Source organism: Ailuropoda melanoleuca, chromosome 12, assembly GCF_002007445.2.
Source record: "Ailuropoda melanoleuca isolate Jingjing chromosome 12, ASM200744v2, whole genome shotgun sequence".
NCBI classification, from domain to species: Eukaryota; Metazoa; Chordata; class Mammalia; order Carnivora; family Ursidae; genus Ailuropoda; species Ailuropoda melanoleuca.
The window spans coordinates 1,312,737-1,330,655 of record NC_048229.1 but is presented as its reverse complement, the minus strand read 5'-3'; the positions used below and the strand labels follow the sequence as shown (position 1 = coordinate 1,330,655).

Sequence of the window (17,919 nt, the reverse complement as noted above, 5' to 3'; positions counted from 1 at the left end):
CCGGCCGGGGTGTGCGCGCGTGGGGCCTGGCCGCCCGGCGCCCCTTTGTGGGCCTGGGCACGTGGGGCGGGCCCGGCCATGTGGCTCCCGGGCCGCGCCGCCGGCCCCACGTCTTTCTCTTCCCTCCGCAGCACCAGCGCCATGGCTGCCCAGGGAGAGCCCCAAGTCCAGTTCAAAGTACGTGGTCGGGGGGGGTGGGCGCCGCGCGCGGGGTCCGCGGGGAGCGGGTGCGGGTGGCGGCGGCCCGGGAGGCGCTCGGGTGCCGGGGCTTCTCTCCAACGTGTGCCGTCCCGCAGCTGGTGCTGGTTGGCGACGGCGGCACCGGGAAGACAACGTTCGTGAAGCGTCACCTGACGGGTGAATTCGAGAAGAAGTATGTAGGTACGTGGGGGTCAGGCGCCGGGGCCCGCGGGTGGGGGGCGCCAGCTCCGGGCTCACGGCCGTGCTTCTGTTGCAGCCACCTTGGGCGTGGAGGTGCACCCGCTCGTGTTCCACACCAACAGGGGACCTATCAAGTTCAACGTGTGGGACACGGCCGGTCAGGAGAAATTCGGCGGGCTGCGGGACGGCTACTACATCCAAGGTAGGCGCGGAGGATGCGCTGCCCGCGGGGCGCCGAGCCCCACGCGGGGGAAAGTTGCGGGCTGCCATGGCATCGCCTGCTGTGTCATGATAGGCGCCGTGTACAGAGCCGGACTTTACAGTGAGGCTCAGAACACAAGACAATAAGCGTCACACAAGCTGTTGCTGTACCAGCAGGAATAGTTGGGCTTCCCCCCTCCCCCCCGCCCCCAAATGATTTCAGAACTGCAAACAACGATGCATAAAGAAAATGCCTCCTGGAATTTCACTTCTCTGGTGAAAAATTACGAGTAGTCCTTATGCGTTATGCTCTTTGACTGTGTACAAATAACAGAAAAATCTTGGGAAAACTGTTAGGCTGTACATACTTTGTGGTTTGTTGTCTTAATTGAATTATGGTTTTCCTTGGGGATGAGTATGTAGACCTGAGGTTTTTTTAAGCAAAAAGGTAATGTATTCTGATATGTCTAGTCATTTTAGGGTCTTTAAAGAAATAGGTTCCTAGATCTTCAGAATAGAAGAGACAAGTTGTCTGGGATGCTGATCTACTTTCGATTTTTGGGAGGGGGCAGAATTAATGAAGTTTTACAGCAGAGAGATTTGATATGGCAAGTTGGTCATTCACACTTAGAAAGTTGAATTTTAAATTTTGTTGTGCGTTCCAGTTATTTAAGATTTTTAGGCTTGAAAGAGACCTTGGGAATGAGTGAAGAAATACAGTGCCCTGATGCCTGGTCCGTGCACCTTAGCAATCCTTGTCTGTGTGGGAAATCCTAGGTTTGTAACCCTTATTCTAAATCTTTTTTTAGCCCAGTGTGCCATTATAATGTTTGATGTCACGTCAAGGGTTACTTACAAGAATGTGCCTAACTGGCATAGAGATCTGGTACGAGTGTGTGAGAACATCCCCATTGTGCTGTGTGGCAACAAAGTGGACATTAAGGACAGGAAAGTTAAGGCAAAATCTATTGTCTTCCACCGAAAGAAGAATCTTCAGGTATGTTTCTTAAAACTTGCTGTTTACTGCATCATTGCTCTATCAAAAATAAAATTACAATAACATGTCCATTAAAGGGATTCGTAACCGTCTGTGGTATGGATCAAAAGAATTTTCTCAGTTTGTAACATCCAAATGATGAGCGAGAAGTAGGTTTTTTAAAACTAATTTTATTTTTTTACTTTTTGAACAGTACTATGACATTTCTGCCAAAAGTAACTACAATTTTGAAAAGCCCTTCCTGTGGCTTGCTAGAAAACTAATTGGAGACCCTAACTTGGAGTTTGTCGCCATGCCCGCTCTTGCCCCACCAGAGGTTGTCATGGACCCAGCTTTGGCAGCACAGTATGAGCACGATCTAGAGGTAGGATGTTCAGGTGTCTAGCCATGTGGTCTGTTTCGGCGTCTTGTGTTCCTGATGGCTCTAATCCAGAGTATGACCCCGTTGTGTCCTTTTCTAGGTTGCTCAGACAACTGCTCTCCCGGATGAGGATGATGACCTGTGAGAACGTGCAGCTGGAGCCCAGCGTCAGAAGTCTAGTTTTATAGGCAACTGTCCTGTGATGTCAGTGGTGCAGCGTGTTTGCCACTTTATTATATAGCTGAGCAGAACATGTGCTTAATCTTTGGGATGCTGAAGGAGATGAATGGGCTTCGGAGTGAATGTGGCAGTTTAAAAAGTACCTTCATTTTTTGGACCTGCATACTTAGCTGTTTTGGAACGCAGTTGTTTCCTTCCTCTGTTCAGATATGAGACTGCTATAGTCCCATCACAATATCCAGTGGTGAAATCTCCGTTTGTCACTGTCATTCCCATTCCTTTTCGTTTAGAATCAGAATAAAGTTGTATTTCAAATATCTAAGCAAGTGAACTCCTCCCTTGTTTGGTAAGCATTTTAAAACCACTAACAGGGAAAGTTGTGCCATGTTATTGTTTAAATTGCCTTTGCTATTCTCACTTAATTTGGAGCCTTGCAAGTTAAATTCTTATGTCTGTCTATTGTACGTTTGAATCCTTCCACGAAAGTGATAGGACAGGTGTCAGAAATCTTCTGTTTGGTAAGTTGTTAATGAGGCATGAACGTCATCAGTGCCATTAAGCTATAATGTCTGTCCCACCTGCCTGTTTTGACTGGGTGGTGTCCTCTGGGGAAGAGCTTGAGTCTTCTGTCACCTGTCAGAACAGTGCGTGTCTTAGACTTTTCAGATAGGCATTTTAAGAATTATAGTTGCTGTTGCTTTGTGGCAGAAGTCACCGTGCTCTAATAAGATTTTCAGGGTCCGGTCGAACCATACAAATGATGACAGGAACTTGACAGAAGTCTCAAATATTTGTTAAAAATGAGTATAAGTTATTCATTTATTTGCTTTTTGTTTTAATGTTACGTGTTTAATGTAAAATTGGTATTCTAGAAAGATGTTCCACGTTTACATGCTGCTTTCAAGTATTCCCAAGCTTTAAAGATGCTGAAGATGAAGGATTTAAGTTGGACACCTCACAGCTTTGTTGCTTTTTTCTGAAGGAGTTTTGTGGCCAGTTCAAGGGCACAGACAAAATAAATAAATACTAACCAGAAGAGTAGACCTTAGAATGGCTTCTCAGTAAACGTGAAACATTGCAAAAGTTTCAATGGATGAAACCGTTTATCTTTGTATGATTTCCACATTTATAAATGAGTTGGGTCTATCTTGCTTGAGTTTGACCCATTGACGCTATGCTGTGGCAGTTAGGAGTCTTCAACTTTTTGCTCGTGTGAGCACTGCTATAGTTCAGTTTACCAAAGTTCTTTAGATGTCCATTTCTCCTTAAATGATTATTTTCCTACCTAAGAAGAAGGTAGGGATTGCTTAAATATATGGAAAAAAATACAAAGGATAGAATTGAATAAATTTCAATATTGAGTAAATGTATCCATAGATTTACTTACAGATTTGAATTGCTGTATATGCTATGCTACATTCGGTTCAAAACCAGGTTAAGTCTGGAACTTGAAAAGATTCTTCCCGTAATTGGGATGAAACCTTTTTCAGATACTTAATAGAAGGCATATGTGTTTGTGACCTGTGTGGAATGCAAGCGTGACGTGACGACTAAGAATCTGAAATGTAACGTTAAATTTGGAAGCTGCTTCACTTACCTGTTTAATATGGGGTGGGAGAGAATTTACAAGTCTTAACTGAAAGAAAAATTTGCTGCAAAATATATTGTTTCTTTTTGTCTGGATTTTCTGAATCATCTCTAGTATTCCCTGGGAAATAATGGTTAGCACGCATCACCTCCCTGTGAGGGTGCGTTTCTGTGCAGGTTATACACGGGGACGTTTTCCCCTCCATTTTCTGAAATGTGATGTGTAACGGGGAAGCCCTGACTTGGGAGCCTGTGCCCTAGTTGGGTTAATGCAGACGAGTAAGGTCTGTTAGAGCGCGGGCCGGAAGAACAAGCATGGCTTGGCTCACACATCGAGCGTAGAGCGTTGGTTCCTTCGGACGGTGTTCATCGTATTTGGTGACTTGTCACAACTGAGCAAAATCAGTACGGAGCACTGGTAAGATGCAGGGAGGACAAGGTGTCTGCAAAGCAGTTTGACGGCCTTCTCTGGCTCTCAATGTACAGAGTGATTTTTCTGTCCTGTCAGCACATTTGGGGCAGGGCAGAGGTTTGCAAAAATACATTAAACTTCCGAGGAACTGGTTATTTGCCCCAGGAGTGCATGTGTAACTCAAACAACTTGAGAGAATTTGTTTTCGTGAAAGCATCACTTTCTCTTAGGAAAGGAGGTGAGCACATGGCTGAAGGTTCATTTGGTTTGACTTGCCAGTTGTGCACGTGGGACCAACTTCAGGTGTTTGTTGGGCTGCAGGTTTCTTGCCAGTTTCCAAAGTCACAGGAGGCAGGTGCTGAGCACACATTGAAGTTCATCTCCACCCTTCCCGCACCCTCTGACCTTCAGACCTGGAGCCCTGTTGGGGGTAAAAGGTGGACCGAAGCACTGCAGACTGTCCTCGGAGTCCCAGGAAGCAGGTGTCCAGCCTTCCCTGCATGACCTTGCTGGTGGCTGTCCCACCTGCAGCTTTGTGCAGGCCCCAGAGTGACCCTTTGGTCTCCCATGGTGGTTTGCACATGGTCTGGTGCCCCTCAGCCCTGGGGTGGAAGGGTCAACTGGTGTTTGTCCCCCTCACTAATCTAATCTGCTGTGAGGGCACTGATAATCTCTGCCCTCTCCTGTCCCTCTGGTTACCAGGTTTTCTGAGGGATCAGAAGGGGAGGAACTTGGGTAGAGAGGGTGGGATCGTGGGGGTGGGGAAGGTCTCCCTCCCAGAGTTTCTAGTTTGCAGCTGCCTCTGTCCATTTATTCCAGCTCAGTTTCTTGAGGGAAAGAGTGCACAATGAGGAACCTTGCCTGGTGGGGTCCATGGAATTAAAATGGTAGGGTTGGTGGTGCTGTCCCTTCAGCCACAGGAGGTGGGAGGGGAACCTTGGATTTAGTGGGTTTTCAGTTGCCTTTAAGAAGCAGAGTAGAGGGGCGCCTGGGTGGCACAGCGGTTGAGCGTCTGCCTTCGGCTCNGCTCAGGGCGTGATCCCGGCGTTATGGGATCGAGCCCCACATCAGGCTCCTCCGCTATGAGCCTGCTTCTTCCTCTCCCACTCCCCCTGCTTGTGTTCTCTCTCTCGCTGGCTGTCTCTATCTCTGTCGAATAAATAAAAATAAAAATCTTAAAAAGAGTAGAAAACCACTGCAGGTAAGTAGTCCTTTTGTGATGTGGGTAGAGGATTGCTTACATCCTGAGCTGTGTGCTCTGGCATGCTTCACCCCGATGGGGAGATGGGCAGTCAAGGAGCTGCGGAAAGCATTAGGACCGCAGCGAGTTGGTCCACAGAACTAGACCACTGTGAAAGCAGGGGTGGCATTCACCTGGGAGGGGTGTGGAAGATAGAAGGCTGTGAGGTGAAGGGAGCAGAGCCCTGCAGTGCGGTGGTTTAGGGGTGGATCCAGCGTTCAGTGCACGGTGGGGAGCCCCTGAAGGGTCAGGAACATTTTAAAGCTTGTTCTGGTGGCAGGCTTGGGTGCCCAGGGACCAGTGGCCATCCTGCCCCGGCCCGCCGAGGTCCCCTCCACGCTGCAGTATTCCAGGGAAGGGAGGCAGGTCCAACAAACGCACAGCAGAAACTTGAATGAGCCTGAACAGCAGGCACTGTAGGACGACTCCTTTTCCTCCTGTCTTCTTGGAAGTGATGGACAACCAGAATTGATGTTAACGGCGTGCAAGGTGATACTTGATACACGTGAACTGGTTACCACAACCAAGCTGTTCGCCGTGTCCACCTCTGTTGTCTGTGTGTAGTAAGAACACTTAAGATGCGTTCTCCACACGTTCCAAGCGTGCACGAGTAACTAGTCAACATGCCAAGTGTTGGGTCTTCAGAACCTGTTTGTTGTGCACAACTGAGGCTTCGTGCTCTGCGACCAGCTACCCACGCCCCCACCCCCCCGCCCCCGCCCTGCAGTCAGCGCCCTACTCTCTGCTTCTCGGAGTTCGACTTGCTTAGATCCCATGTAGAATTATGGCCACGGGCCACTCGTCCGTCTGGCTTATTTCCACCACGCACAGTGTCCTCCAGTTTCATCGATGTTAGCATTAGGATTTCCCTTTCGGAGGCTGAATAATACCCGTCCACATACAGCTCGTTTTCCTTGCCCTTTCACTGGCCGGGGGACACTGAGGCTGACTGCACATCTTGGCTACTGTGCAAGTTTGCCCTCAGACGAAGGGTAAAGAGCCAAGCTTCTCGGAAGCGGGGCCGACACTCGAGCCGCAGTGCCCGTGTGAAGTTGCCCACCAATCCAGCGCCACTTGGTCGGGAAACCACACTGTTGGGAAGAACACCCTTGGGTCCCGGCACCGAAGCCAGCCAGGCAGGGGGAACTTCTGGGCAGTTTTTGGGTGAGTAACCTTGGCTTTCTGCCTTTCATTTCCTGACATGTCTGACGATTCTTCCCCCTCAACATGAAAAAAGCTACATACATTATATATTAAAAGTTCAGGGATTTGGACAGTTAAAACGCACACCACGCTTCCTCCCATTGAGAGGTAACTGTTGAGGACGTTTGGTCACATACTCTTTGAGACATTTCCCCAAAAAGCAGGGTTATGCTAAATTACCGTTTTGTGATCGTTTTTCATTTTTTATTCTGGGTGTTTCTATTCCAGACAGTTTAACATCACTTCTGACAATTGCTAGGAACCCGTAGGATGGACGGGCCACTGTGTTGGCTGACAAACCCGGTCAGGTTGCTTCCGTGACCACCTCCTCAAGGTACGCCTTTCCGAGGGGATTTAGTGAGAAAAGGGGAATTTATTCCCAAATCCTTAGAACCGCCTTGCTTCACCTCCATGTGCTACTAAAATAACCTTTTTTTTTTTTTTTTTTAAGATTTGTTTATTTTAGAGAGCGCAGAAGGGGAGGGGCAGAGGGAGGGAGAGAATCTCCAGCAGACTCCCAGATGAGCGCGGAGCCAAACGCAGGGCTCGATCGCAGGACCCTGAGGTTACAATCTGACCTGAAACCAAGCTGAGCGCTCAACCGACAGCCACCCAGCTGCCCCCAAACAGCCACGTTTTTTATTTTAACTTCTGAAGATGTGCTCTGCTTTACCAAATCGTAATAGATGGAAAATCAAAATTATTTTTTAAGTTCTGTGTGTCCCCAGCATGTGACGTGGTACAAGATGGCGACAGCAGTACACGCCGAGTCAGTCCTCTTACCAAACAGGCCCCTTGCTGCCACTTACTCTGCGTTTTCAGAAACGTACAAAGGGCGGGGTACACGCTCACCCCCCTGCAGGCGTTCCTATCCTGTTATGTTGCCATTTGGAGCTCAGAAAATACTGACTGGCGATGTTGGGGTTGGATTTAAAGAGAGACAATCTGGGGGGAACGTAGGGCTAACCAGAAAACCTGTGGTGATACCATGGAAATTGAAAGCTTAAATTAAAAAACAAAAAAACACTTAACAGCCCAGATCCCTGAAAACACTGCGTTAATACGAAGGAGCTGACTGGTCCGTTGTTCATCAGGGTTTCCGTGTACAGCGTGTTTTTGTTTTTGTTTTTTTTGTAAAGATTGATTTATTTTAGAGCTCAAGCAGAAGGTGGGATGCACAGGGAGAGGGAGAGAATCTCAAGCGGACTCCCCGCTGAGCTCAGAGCCAGACACAGGGCTCGACCTCACGACCTGAGCTGAAACCAGGAGTTGGTCGCTCAGTGGACTGAGCCCCCCAGCGCCCCGCCTATGGCGGGTTCTTACCTTGTGCTCCATCCATAGCCGCCGGCCCCTGTGTGAGTGGCTGAGGCTGCCCCTCCCCCCGTAGGACAGGGCTAGCCCCCGGCCGCTGCCGTCCCACCAGAGCAGACAGGGGCAGGTAAGCAGTAAGCCCGAGTGTCCGTGATTGGAATCCCGCGGTTTCAGGGCTGCGTAAGAAGGTAAACCTTGTTGTAACAGAACCGTGAACACACACTCATTCCCAGCCAGGCCATCTCTTCCTCCCCCGGGAGGCTCACAGTGGGCCAGACCCTCCACCTCTGGTGTCTCCCTCCCAGAGCTGCGTCCCGTCCCCAGGGATCTAGAATGCTGACCGCCCCCCCCCTCCATAATAACTCCTGACTCTTGGCCGGGGGGGAGGGAGGGGTGTGTGGCCGGGAGGCAGGGTCCCAGATCCCCGGCTGTGGCCGTCAGAAGGGGAGCTGCCCCCTCAGTCCTGTGGTGATCCCCCTCCAGGCACACGGCTGCCCCACAGGCTGGGGGGGGGGCTTCACCCACAGGCCCGCAGGGGGAGGTGCTGGGCACTGAGCCAGCACACGGTGTATTACAAATGAGTATGTATTCTTCAGATAACCATTAACATTTTTTACGTAAATGAACATTTTTGTGTTTATGGCATGAACAATGTTTTCTTTCCAAGAAATTGGAATGGGATATTATTTGGTCAGAGATTATGAAAGTCATTGTGTTTCAAAAGGCGTCCTCAAACTACTCTTTGGGGACCTGATTTATTTTTTTAATATCTTGGATTATTTTAATAATTTCTCTTATCTTATTTTGCAATAATAAGCTTATTGTTGCGATCTTTTAAAGAGGGTATATCTCATTGGCATCAGTTCACTGTCTGTGTTCTGTCATTTACGTCCCCTGTCCTCTCTCCCCCAAGTGTTCTCTGACCCCACCCTAACCCCTCTCTGCTGCTTGTTTTGGGGAACTCCCCTGAACGTTCAGAAGGGACGGTTAGATCCGGGCGGCTTGCTTTTCTGTTCTGTTCGTGATGTTTAGAAAGCATCTCCAGACTTGGAAATCCCTTCCCTCCTTTTTTTTTTTTTGTAAAGATTTTATTTATTTATTCAACAGAGATAGAGACAGCAAGCGAGAGAGGGAACACAAGCAGGGGGAGTGGGAGAGGAAGAAGCAGGCTCATAGCGGAGGAGCCTGATGTGGGGCTCGATCCCGTAACGCCGGGATCACGCCCTGAGCCGAAGGCAGACGCCTAAACGCTGTGCCACCCAGGCGCCCCCTTCCCTCCTTTTTTCTGAGGTCGGGGTTTCCTTTTTCCCTGTCCCTCCTACTTGGAAATCTGTTGCTAGAAGCTTCTTCTCCATGTGGGGCTCGCCCTAGGAGGAGCTTCTGGGCTGGCCTGCTGGGCTGCCTCCCAGGGCCTGGATGGGGCCACTCGGATAAGCAACGCTTGTTTTCTCCCAGTCCCAAAGGTCAGGAGTCCAAGGTCAAGGTGCTGCAGGGTTTGGTTTCTTCTGAGCCATCTCGCTGGTTTGCAGCCAACCCTGTGTCCTCACGTGTCCTTCCCTCTGAGTGCGCTGGACGGAGGGATGGCTCGGTCTCAGGCCACCAGGCCTACCCGGCTAGAGCTCCGCCCTGGTGACCTCCCTGCAGGCTTCACCTGCGGACATAGCCACCCTGGGGGGTAGGGCTTTCAGCGTGGGATTTCCAGGGGCACAGACATCCAGTCCCTATGGCTCGTTAGTTTCGTGAGTTGATAAGGTGCAGATGGTCCTTGAGCCCAGCTGGCGACCACCTCCCCATGTGCGGGAGCGCCCGCTCCCAGCGCTGTGCTCAGGCTGGCCAGCCCTCTGTGCCCCGGTGAGAGCTTGTTGACCCCGCTGGCGTTGTGCGTTTAGACTGCTCGGTTACTGGCCACGTGGCTTCTTGCCCCCTTCCCTTCAGAGACGCGGACACCGTGAGGGACTTCTGGCTGTCGCGGTTTGTCCCTAGGTTTGGTTTGATTTGGTTAGATGACGAGATTTTTTGTTTTACTACTCCGGTTGGGTGTCCTGGCAGAGTGAAAATATGCCACCACCACCAGCCCGTGACACACGACCGCCGAAACACTGACCCTGAATTGAATGCCAACTTGTGGAAGTTCGGGATCAGAGGAATACGTTAGAAAGCACTGTCCAGCAAAGCCCGGAATATGGGAAATTCAACAGAACAACTAACGTCTTCCTGGTGGGGGAAGAAGGACAAGGGGGAAATTATGGCTTAAAAAGAGGCCTGAGGGGGCGCCTGGGTGGCACAGCGGTTAAGCGTCTGCCTTCGGCTCAGGGCGTGATCCCGGCGTTACGGGATCGAGCCCCACATCAGGCTCCTCCGCTATGAGCCTGCTTCTTCCTCTCCCACTCCCCCTGCTTGTGATCCCTCTCTCTCTGGCTGTCTCTATCTCTGTCGAATAAATAAATAAAATCTTAAAAAAAAAAAAAGAGGCCTGAGATGTTAGATGCCGATTTTGGTAAAGTCTAAATGCAACTGTGGGACGGTTACACTATAGTGTGGATTCCCCGTGTGACACCACGGGGGACTTGGCGACCATCTGTCTCGGTGTGACACGGTTTCTACAAGTCGGCTTCATCTGCAAATGGACATTTCTGTCCCGAAAGGCAAAGACTCCCCGTCCGTCCTTGACCTGCCAGGCTTAGCGCTGGCCCATGAGTGTCCCCGGCTCCCCTGTCCCGGTACGGACGGCAAGGTGGCAGTTTCCTAACCCGTCACCCCTCCTGCGTCGGTTAGCTGTGACTTTTTAATGGAGCATGACTGCTCTTCAGCACCTGTTTGTTTGCCCTAAAAAGTGGCCCCTAGGGACAGGCAGAATGAATACTTGATTCTTGTCCTTGATCAGTTTCCTGGGCAGTGACCTGACGCTTGCTCTCTAGGACTGACCAGGAGATGGTCTTTGTTTGTAGTATTGTTACGCGTACATAGATTTCTACATATTTGGTGTGCTTCCCTACGGTGCTGTTTTCTTCTGTGATGGTCAAATTGTGCTCTCTTTGGCCAGTGGGGACCCTCCCAGGGGAGTTTCATGTCATTTGGATAGGACCCTTTTCTCTCTGTCTTGCTTTTTAAAAAATACTTTATTTATTTATTTATTTGACAGAGCACGCACACAAGCAGGGGGAGTGGCAGAGGGAGAGACAGACTCTCTGCTGAGCAGGGAGCCCAACATGGGGCTCGATCCCAGGACCCTGAGATCATGACCTGAGCCAAAGGCAGATACTTAACTGAGCCACCCAGGTGCGCCCCCAGACTGTTTTCTCTTTTAATAACATTTTATACTGGCATGATAGTGTCCTGGGGTCATCCTGTACTTTTCTTGCTTAGACCCAGCAGCAAAGATTTCCCCAGGACCCTGGAGGAATGATATTTAGAGGCCAGAATCTGGATGTTGCTTACACATGGCCCAGGTGTTGGTCTGTAGGCATTTCAGTTTGTGAATTCTTGTTACAAGTTGAACTTGATGGTTTAAATTTTCATTGGCCGTGAATGAGACAGAAACTGTAAGTCCATTTGGGAGCATGCATGTGTGTGTGTGTGCACGCATGTGTGTACGTTTGCGTGTGTGTGCATGTGCGTGTGTGTGTGTGTGCAGACAGAGCCCAGCACAGTTGTAGGAATCAACCTATTATTAAAACTGTACGTCTGTCTCTGGGGTTTTTCTTTCACTTTTCACTGTACAGAAATTGAGTAGGGTTTGAGATAGCAGGACAGTCACCTTTGTTTTAGGACTGTCACATTACTTTTCCTAAGAAGCCAGCACAGAGGGCAAGGTATTTGCGTGGGTTAAAGCAGGTGTGTGTGGGGCCTGGGCCTCACCTCGAAATCCACGTTAAGAATCTGGATTTTTTACCAAACAACAGCCTGGAGGACAGGCTTGCAACAGTGGTTTTGATCACCACTGAGATCCTGACAAAATGTAGATTTTGCTGGTTGGCGACCCTCTTAAAACTAAATCACCAAATATTTAGGAATATTAAATCCTTAATACTCTAGTTTAATAAAGCTCTTTAGTATATCTGCTTGTTTTCTGAGGATAATTGGTACTAAAAGTAGTCACTTGAAATAAACTATTTAAAACAAGCGTCAGAATTTCCGAGTAAAGAGTGAAAAATGATTAAGACTGTGTTCTGAGGGGCGCCTGGGTGGCGCAGCGGTTGGGCGTCTGCCTTCGGCTCAGGGCGTGATCCAGGCGTTACGGGATCAAGCCCCACATCAGGCTCTTCTGCTATGAGCCTGCTTCTTCCTCTCCCACTCCCCCTGCTTGTGTTCTCTCTCTCGCTGGCTGTTTCTATCTCTGTCGAATGAATAAATAAATAAAATCTTTAAAAAAAAATACATTAAAAAAAAAAAAGACTGTGTTCTGAAAAATGAAGCTAAAAATTATGACAAGTTTTGTATTTAGTGCCACTGAGCCTGTAATTGAAATTAGATGCCGATTCTTGGAACAAACCAAACATGAGTCGCATGAATTGGGGAAGAACACAATTTGTATGGTAGAATTCTAGAATATTCTCCAGCACACACTGGATTTTCACAGCATCATCTTATTCTTTAATGTAAGCATATCTGAGGCCTTTGTTCGTGTTTTAGTCTTCAGATTATTCCCTCTGGAATGCTGACCGTCCTTCTGATTTCTCTTCCTCCATTTCAGCTGGTCTAGGTCTGCCCGATACACAGTTTATCCAGTCTTTCATCTCTTGTCACACTTGGACTTTCCTAACTGATTTTTGCTGCAGCTCTGTTCATCCCCAAGGGCCAGAGGCACCAGGACCACTGATGCCAGACTCACCGATCCAGCCAGTGATGCTCGCAGGCACGCTGCTGGAGGACGTGTGGCAGGCATTTTACAAACGGTCTTTAGGGAACAATCCTGTGTTTGGGCGACTTTTGCCTCTGGTTGCAAGCTCAGTTGGGAGTATTGGACGCTGAGGGCCTTCTGTGCTGCCCGTGGTTCTCAGGGCAGACCCGTGAGCGGCCGAGGCCTAGCTGCATGGGACGGGGCACCACGGACCTGTGTCCCGCCACAGACCTGTGTCCCACCACCTGCCCGCCTTATGACGGGCACTCTGGAAAGACCAAGACGTTTGATCTACCAACAGTATTAACAAGTGCATACCTTTAAAAAGTCTTCAATGTGAATTTTATTTCAAGGATTTACTTATTTATTTTTAAAGGTTTTATTTATTTATTTGACAGAGATAGACAGCCAGCGAGAGACAGAACACAAACAGGGAGAGTGGGGGAGGAAGAAGCAGGCTCCCAGCGGAGGAGCCTGATGTGGGGCTCGATCCCATAACGCCGGGATCACGCCCTGAGCGGAAGGCAGACGCTCAACGACTGAGCCAGCCAGGCGCCCCCTATTTCAAGGATTTAAATAGCTGTGTCTCATACTGACTGTTTTCTTTCACCAAACTCAAGCAAATGCAAAACTCTTCCGAAAACCTCCCTAGTGTGCAGTGCACTGGAGACAATACCCAATTGAGAACTTGACCCTGCAGGTCGTACAAGCAGGTCGGATTCCGACAGCCTTCTAAAAGATGATAACTGTGATAAACTGGTTTTGAGTTAAATTCAACTCCATTTCTTCATGGGAGGCTTGCCCTGTTGTACCCCCTAGTGGTGGTGCTAATACTGTGTGTGTAGTATACATATATCCATGTCCACAGCAGAACGCTGGATAATCAAAACAGCTAGCTTTGGGCGCCTGGGGGCTCAGTCGGTGCAGCGTCTGCCTTCAGCTCAGGTCATGATCCCAGGGTCCTGGGATTGAGCCCCACGTCGGGCTCCCTGCTCAGCGGGGAGTCTGCTTCTCCCTCTGTGGCCCCCCTGCCCCCGCTCATGCTCTCTCTCTCAAATACGTAATATCTTAAACCCATCTAACTTTTATGCATATATGTACCAGACACAATATTGGGTATATTTAGTGCTTTTAACAATCCCAATTGATCCACGCTATTACTTCCCCCATTTTATTTATTTATTTATTTATTTATTTTTTTAAAAGATTTTATTTATTTTATTTATTTGACAGAGATAGAGACAGCCAGCGAGAGAGGGAACACAAGCAGGGGGAGTGGGAGAGGAAGAAGCAGGCTCATNGCAGAGGAGCCATGTGGGGCTCGATCCCATAACGCCGGGATCACGCCCTGAGCCAAAGGCAGCCGCTTAACCGCTGTGCCACCCAGGCGCCCCATCCCCCATTTTAAAGATGAAAAGCTGGATGTTAGCTATTTGGCAGCTTGGCCGAGCCACACGGTAGTGAGTCAGGATTTCCACTCCGGTGCCGGCTGGGTTTTCAGTTACAGTCCATACGAGCATGCTCCACCGGGCCACCGGTCCCAGTCATCGCCGATTTATGTCACTTACTGATTCCACAGGCATTTGCTGTAAATCGTTGTCTGGATAAGGTAATTTGGGGAAGGAGGAAAGAGAAACTAATTCAGATGCAGAAAGACATGGGTTCGAGGCCACATCAAATCCATGAGCCCGGACTCTTCCCTCTGTGGTGGTGATTTCTTCCTTCAGTATCCGCTGGCCGTGCAGGTGGTCACATTCCTGCGAGGGCGAGCGCCGCCACCCGCCGTCCCCTACCCCGCGGTGGGTCTCCTGGAGCACGGCATAATGCCAGTGCCGTTACCACGGTGACCGGGACTGACACGTTTATTAATATCTCACTTAAAATTTTATTGTGGAAGATAACACAAGAACTATATGTCTTTTCGGATCCAGAAAAGCCGCCAGAAATCACTTTTCAGAGAACTGGTAATAAGACGACACTGAATTTGTCCCTTTGATCCCACATGACTTGGAGCTTTAATGGTCTTAAGGAAATGCTCAGCAACCTTTCCTTTTGAATCATTCACAGTAATTTGATACTATAAAATTTAAAACTTTCTATTATGGAAAATGTTAAGAGACTAGTAAGGTTAGTATAATAATATATGGCTAATAGAGTTAAGAAGATAGTACAGTGATCCCTGCCTAGCGCCATCTAGTGTCGACAAGTCACAAAGACGTTTATAAACCCCTGATGCTCTCAGCTGACATTTCACGACCATGTAATTATACGAATAATGTTTCATAAGCCCTGACACGGCACCTCAGGCCTGATGGCCCTGCACATTTCCTTATCTCTCTCAAAGAGGAGGGTTCTATTTTTCTCTCCTTGAGTGTCTAGAAGTTTTTAAGATTGAGTAAAAAAGTACAGGGTGAGTAAAAAATACAACTGAATTGAAACTTGCTATTTCCACCTAAAAACATACTAAGCTGTTTTCAATAAGAAAAAAAAATCCCTTTTAAAGAGAGGATACTTATGTTTCTGATTTTCTGATACTTTTTTTCTAACGAAGGCTGTTCTGTTTTTACATTATAAAATCCGTTTGGTTTTTCTCTTTGAGAAATAAATGGTATTTTTGACTTGCTGAGGATTTTCTTAAAAATGAAAATAACCATGTTTTGGTTATACAGCAGTAGCTGTTTTGAAAAACTCTAGACAATATATACAAACATCCAGGCCATCTGCAATCAGTCGTATACGGTGGGAAAAGCACCTTGCGTGGCCCCGTGGTTCCCGTCCTCACCTGTGCTCTTTTTCGAGTGCACTGTTAAATTTTATTGTTTTATTTTCCTTCAACCCTCTTCCCAACCAGGGAACCAGTGGCAAAAAACTGGTAGGTTGTCGCTCTCTAGCCTTCTCCGTTTTATCATATTGTGTGCGTGTATACACGTTTAATGAGTTTTTAATACCTTTAATTATTTGAATAGAGCATGGGTGGTACACTCATCTGGTCCAAATGAAGGAACACTCCAAAGCAGGCTGGTGAAAAGTCACCCCTCCGAGCAGCTTGGCCCTCTCCCCGGTAGGTAATGGCCTTTATTAGTTTCTGATGAACCCCGCCGTGCCCGTTTATGCATCGACAAGATATGGACTCTCTCTTTTACTACCTTTAAGAAACATGAAAGCTTATTTAGACATTATGCCTTCTGCTTTTTGCACTCAGCCGTGTAGCCTGCAGATCTTTTCATTTCACATATTGAGATTTCTCTCTCTTTAAATAATTGCATAGCATTGCAGCCACGTGGGTGCGTTGGCATTTACATAACTGGTCCCCCGTTGGGGACACTTGGGTTGTTTACAGTATTTTCCTATTACAGACATTGCTACGGTATATGCTTGGACATGGATCACTTTGTGTGTGTGCAGATGTACCCACGGACGTGGCTGGCCTGGGTCGTTGGGTCACAGCTGAATTGATAGCTGGTCCTCGCTGGTCTTCCGTAGCTGCTGTATAGTTGACGGATCCCCTGGCCAGGTGGGAGAGCTCCCGTTCTCATGGCTCCAACAACAGCGTGTGTTATTAAACTTTTGTAATTTTGCCATTGTGATATGCGGAAGGTGGTAATTCAGCGTGGTTTTAATTCGCGTTTCTCTTACTACCAATGAGAATGAACGACTCCTCACTTACGTGGGGACCGTACATGTGTAGCGTCTTCAGACCAGCTTCCGTCACTTAGCGTTCCACGTCTCCCTGTCCCTCTGTGTCTTTTCATGGTTTGACAGCTTTTTTTAAAAAAGTATTTTATTTTATTTTATTTTATTTTATTTTATTTTATTTTTATTTTATTTTATTTTATGTTATTTTATTTTATTTTATTTTAGAGCTGAGTGATATTCCACTGTCTGGATGGACCACACTTTGTGTATCTGTGCACCACGGAAAGGCAACTTAGTTCCTTCCAAGTTTTGGCAGTTATGAGTGAATCCACTCTAAACACCCTCGTGCGGGTTTTCTGTGGACCAAAGTTGCAACTCCTTTGTGGTAAATGCCGAGGAGTGCAAGTGCTGGATGCCATTCTAAGGGTACGTTTAGTTTTGTAAGAAACCACCAAACTGTCTTGCAAAGGGGCTGCTCCATTCTGCGTCTGCCCCGGCCCTGGAGAAGAGGTGCTGCTGGGGCTGGGTTGTGCTGGGAAGTCCTAGTCCCCTGAGCCACAGTCACGGCTCAGGAAAGCAGTTTTGTGAAATTACATTTCCTTTGAAAAATAAATACTTCATTGAGATCTGCTTTGTTTCTATACATTTAAGCAGATTGTTCTCTCCAATTTAATTTTCTTTCTGCAATTCATCTTCCTTTCTCATTTATTTTACATGTGAACATTCTCTTACTGTTCTTAGGTTGAAAAATAGAGGTTCTTGGATTTTTAAAGATCACGTGCACATTTTTATGTTTCTTTTTTCCCCCTCTTTATTAGTTCCTTTCTTTTTTACTTGGAACTGTTGGGATCCTTTTCTGATTTCTTTAATTTCAGCCTTAAACATTTAAAAGCATTAATTCTTCGTTGTTAATAAATTACATCAGACCACATTTTTTTTTTAAAGATTTTTTTTAAAGATTTTATTTATTTATTTGACAGAGATAGAGACAGCCAGTGAGAGAGGGAACACAAGCAGGGGGAGTGGGAGAGGAAGAAGCAGGCTCGTAGCAGAGGAGCCTGATGTGGGGCTCGATCCCAGGACCGCCGGGATCACGCCCTGAGCTGAAGGCAGACGCTTAACCGCTGTGCCACCCAGGCGCCCCCAGACCACATATTTTTATCTGATTAATGCTTTGCTTGTTTGCTCTGCTTCTGTGTCAGAGAAAGGTCTCCCTTTCTATGTAACGTGACAGTTTATTTTATGTGCTCTTTCTCTATTTAGGGTGTATTTTTAAGCAGTTCCCAAGTGCTGTTTTTTGCCCCACCCCCCAGCCTTACTGAGATATAACTGATACATAACATGGCCTAAGTTTGAGGTGTCCAGGGCACTGGCTGGGTAGGCAGGTATGTCGTGAAATGGGGAGTAGTCACCCCCACGTGATTCCCAATTGTTGCTGTTGCTATGGTGACAACATCTAGTATCTACCCTCTTAGCAACTTTGGAGGACATGGTGCATTGTTAACCGTGGTCACATGCTGTACACTGGATGCCCAGGACTTCCTCCTCCTGCCCCGGGACTGGGGTGTGT

The 17,919-nt window shown here is 47.8% G+C and overlaps 1 protein-coding gene across 1 annotated transcript; it reads left to right on the top strand.

Moving 5' to 3' along the window:
- Positions 1-27: 27 nt before the first annotated feature.
- On the top strand, positions 28-3,490 carry RAN (RAN, member RAS oncogene family). Its single transcript, XM_034638576.1, has 6 exons — positions 28-177; positions 297-381; positions 458-583; positions 1,392-1,579; positions 1,773-1,943; positions 2,041-3,490. Exons 1-6 carry the CDS (start codon positions 79-81, stop codon positions 2,083-2,085), a joined length of 714 nt encoding a protein of 237 aa, XP_034494467.1. The 5' UTR covers positions 28-78; the 3' UTR covers positions 2,086-3,490.
- The last annotated feature ends 14,429 nt before the right edge of the window (positions 3,491-17,919 follow it).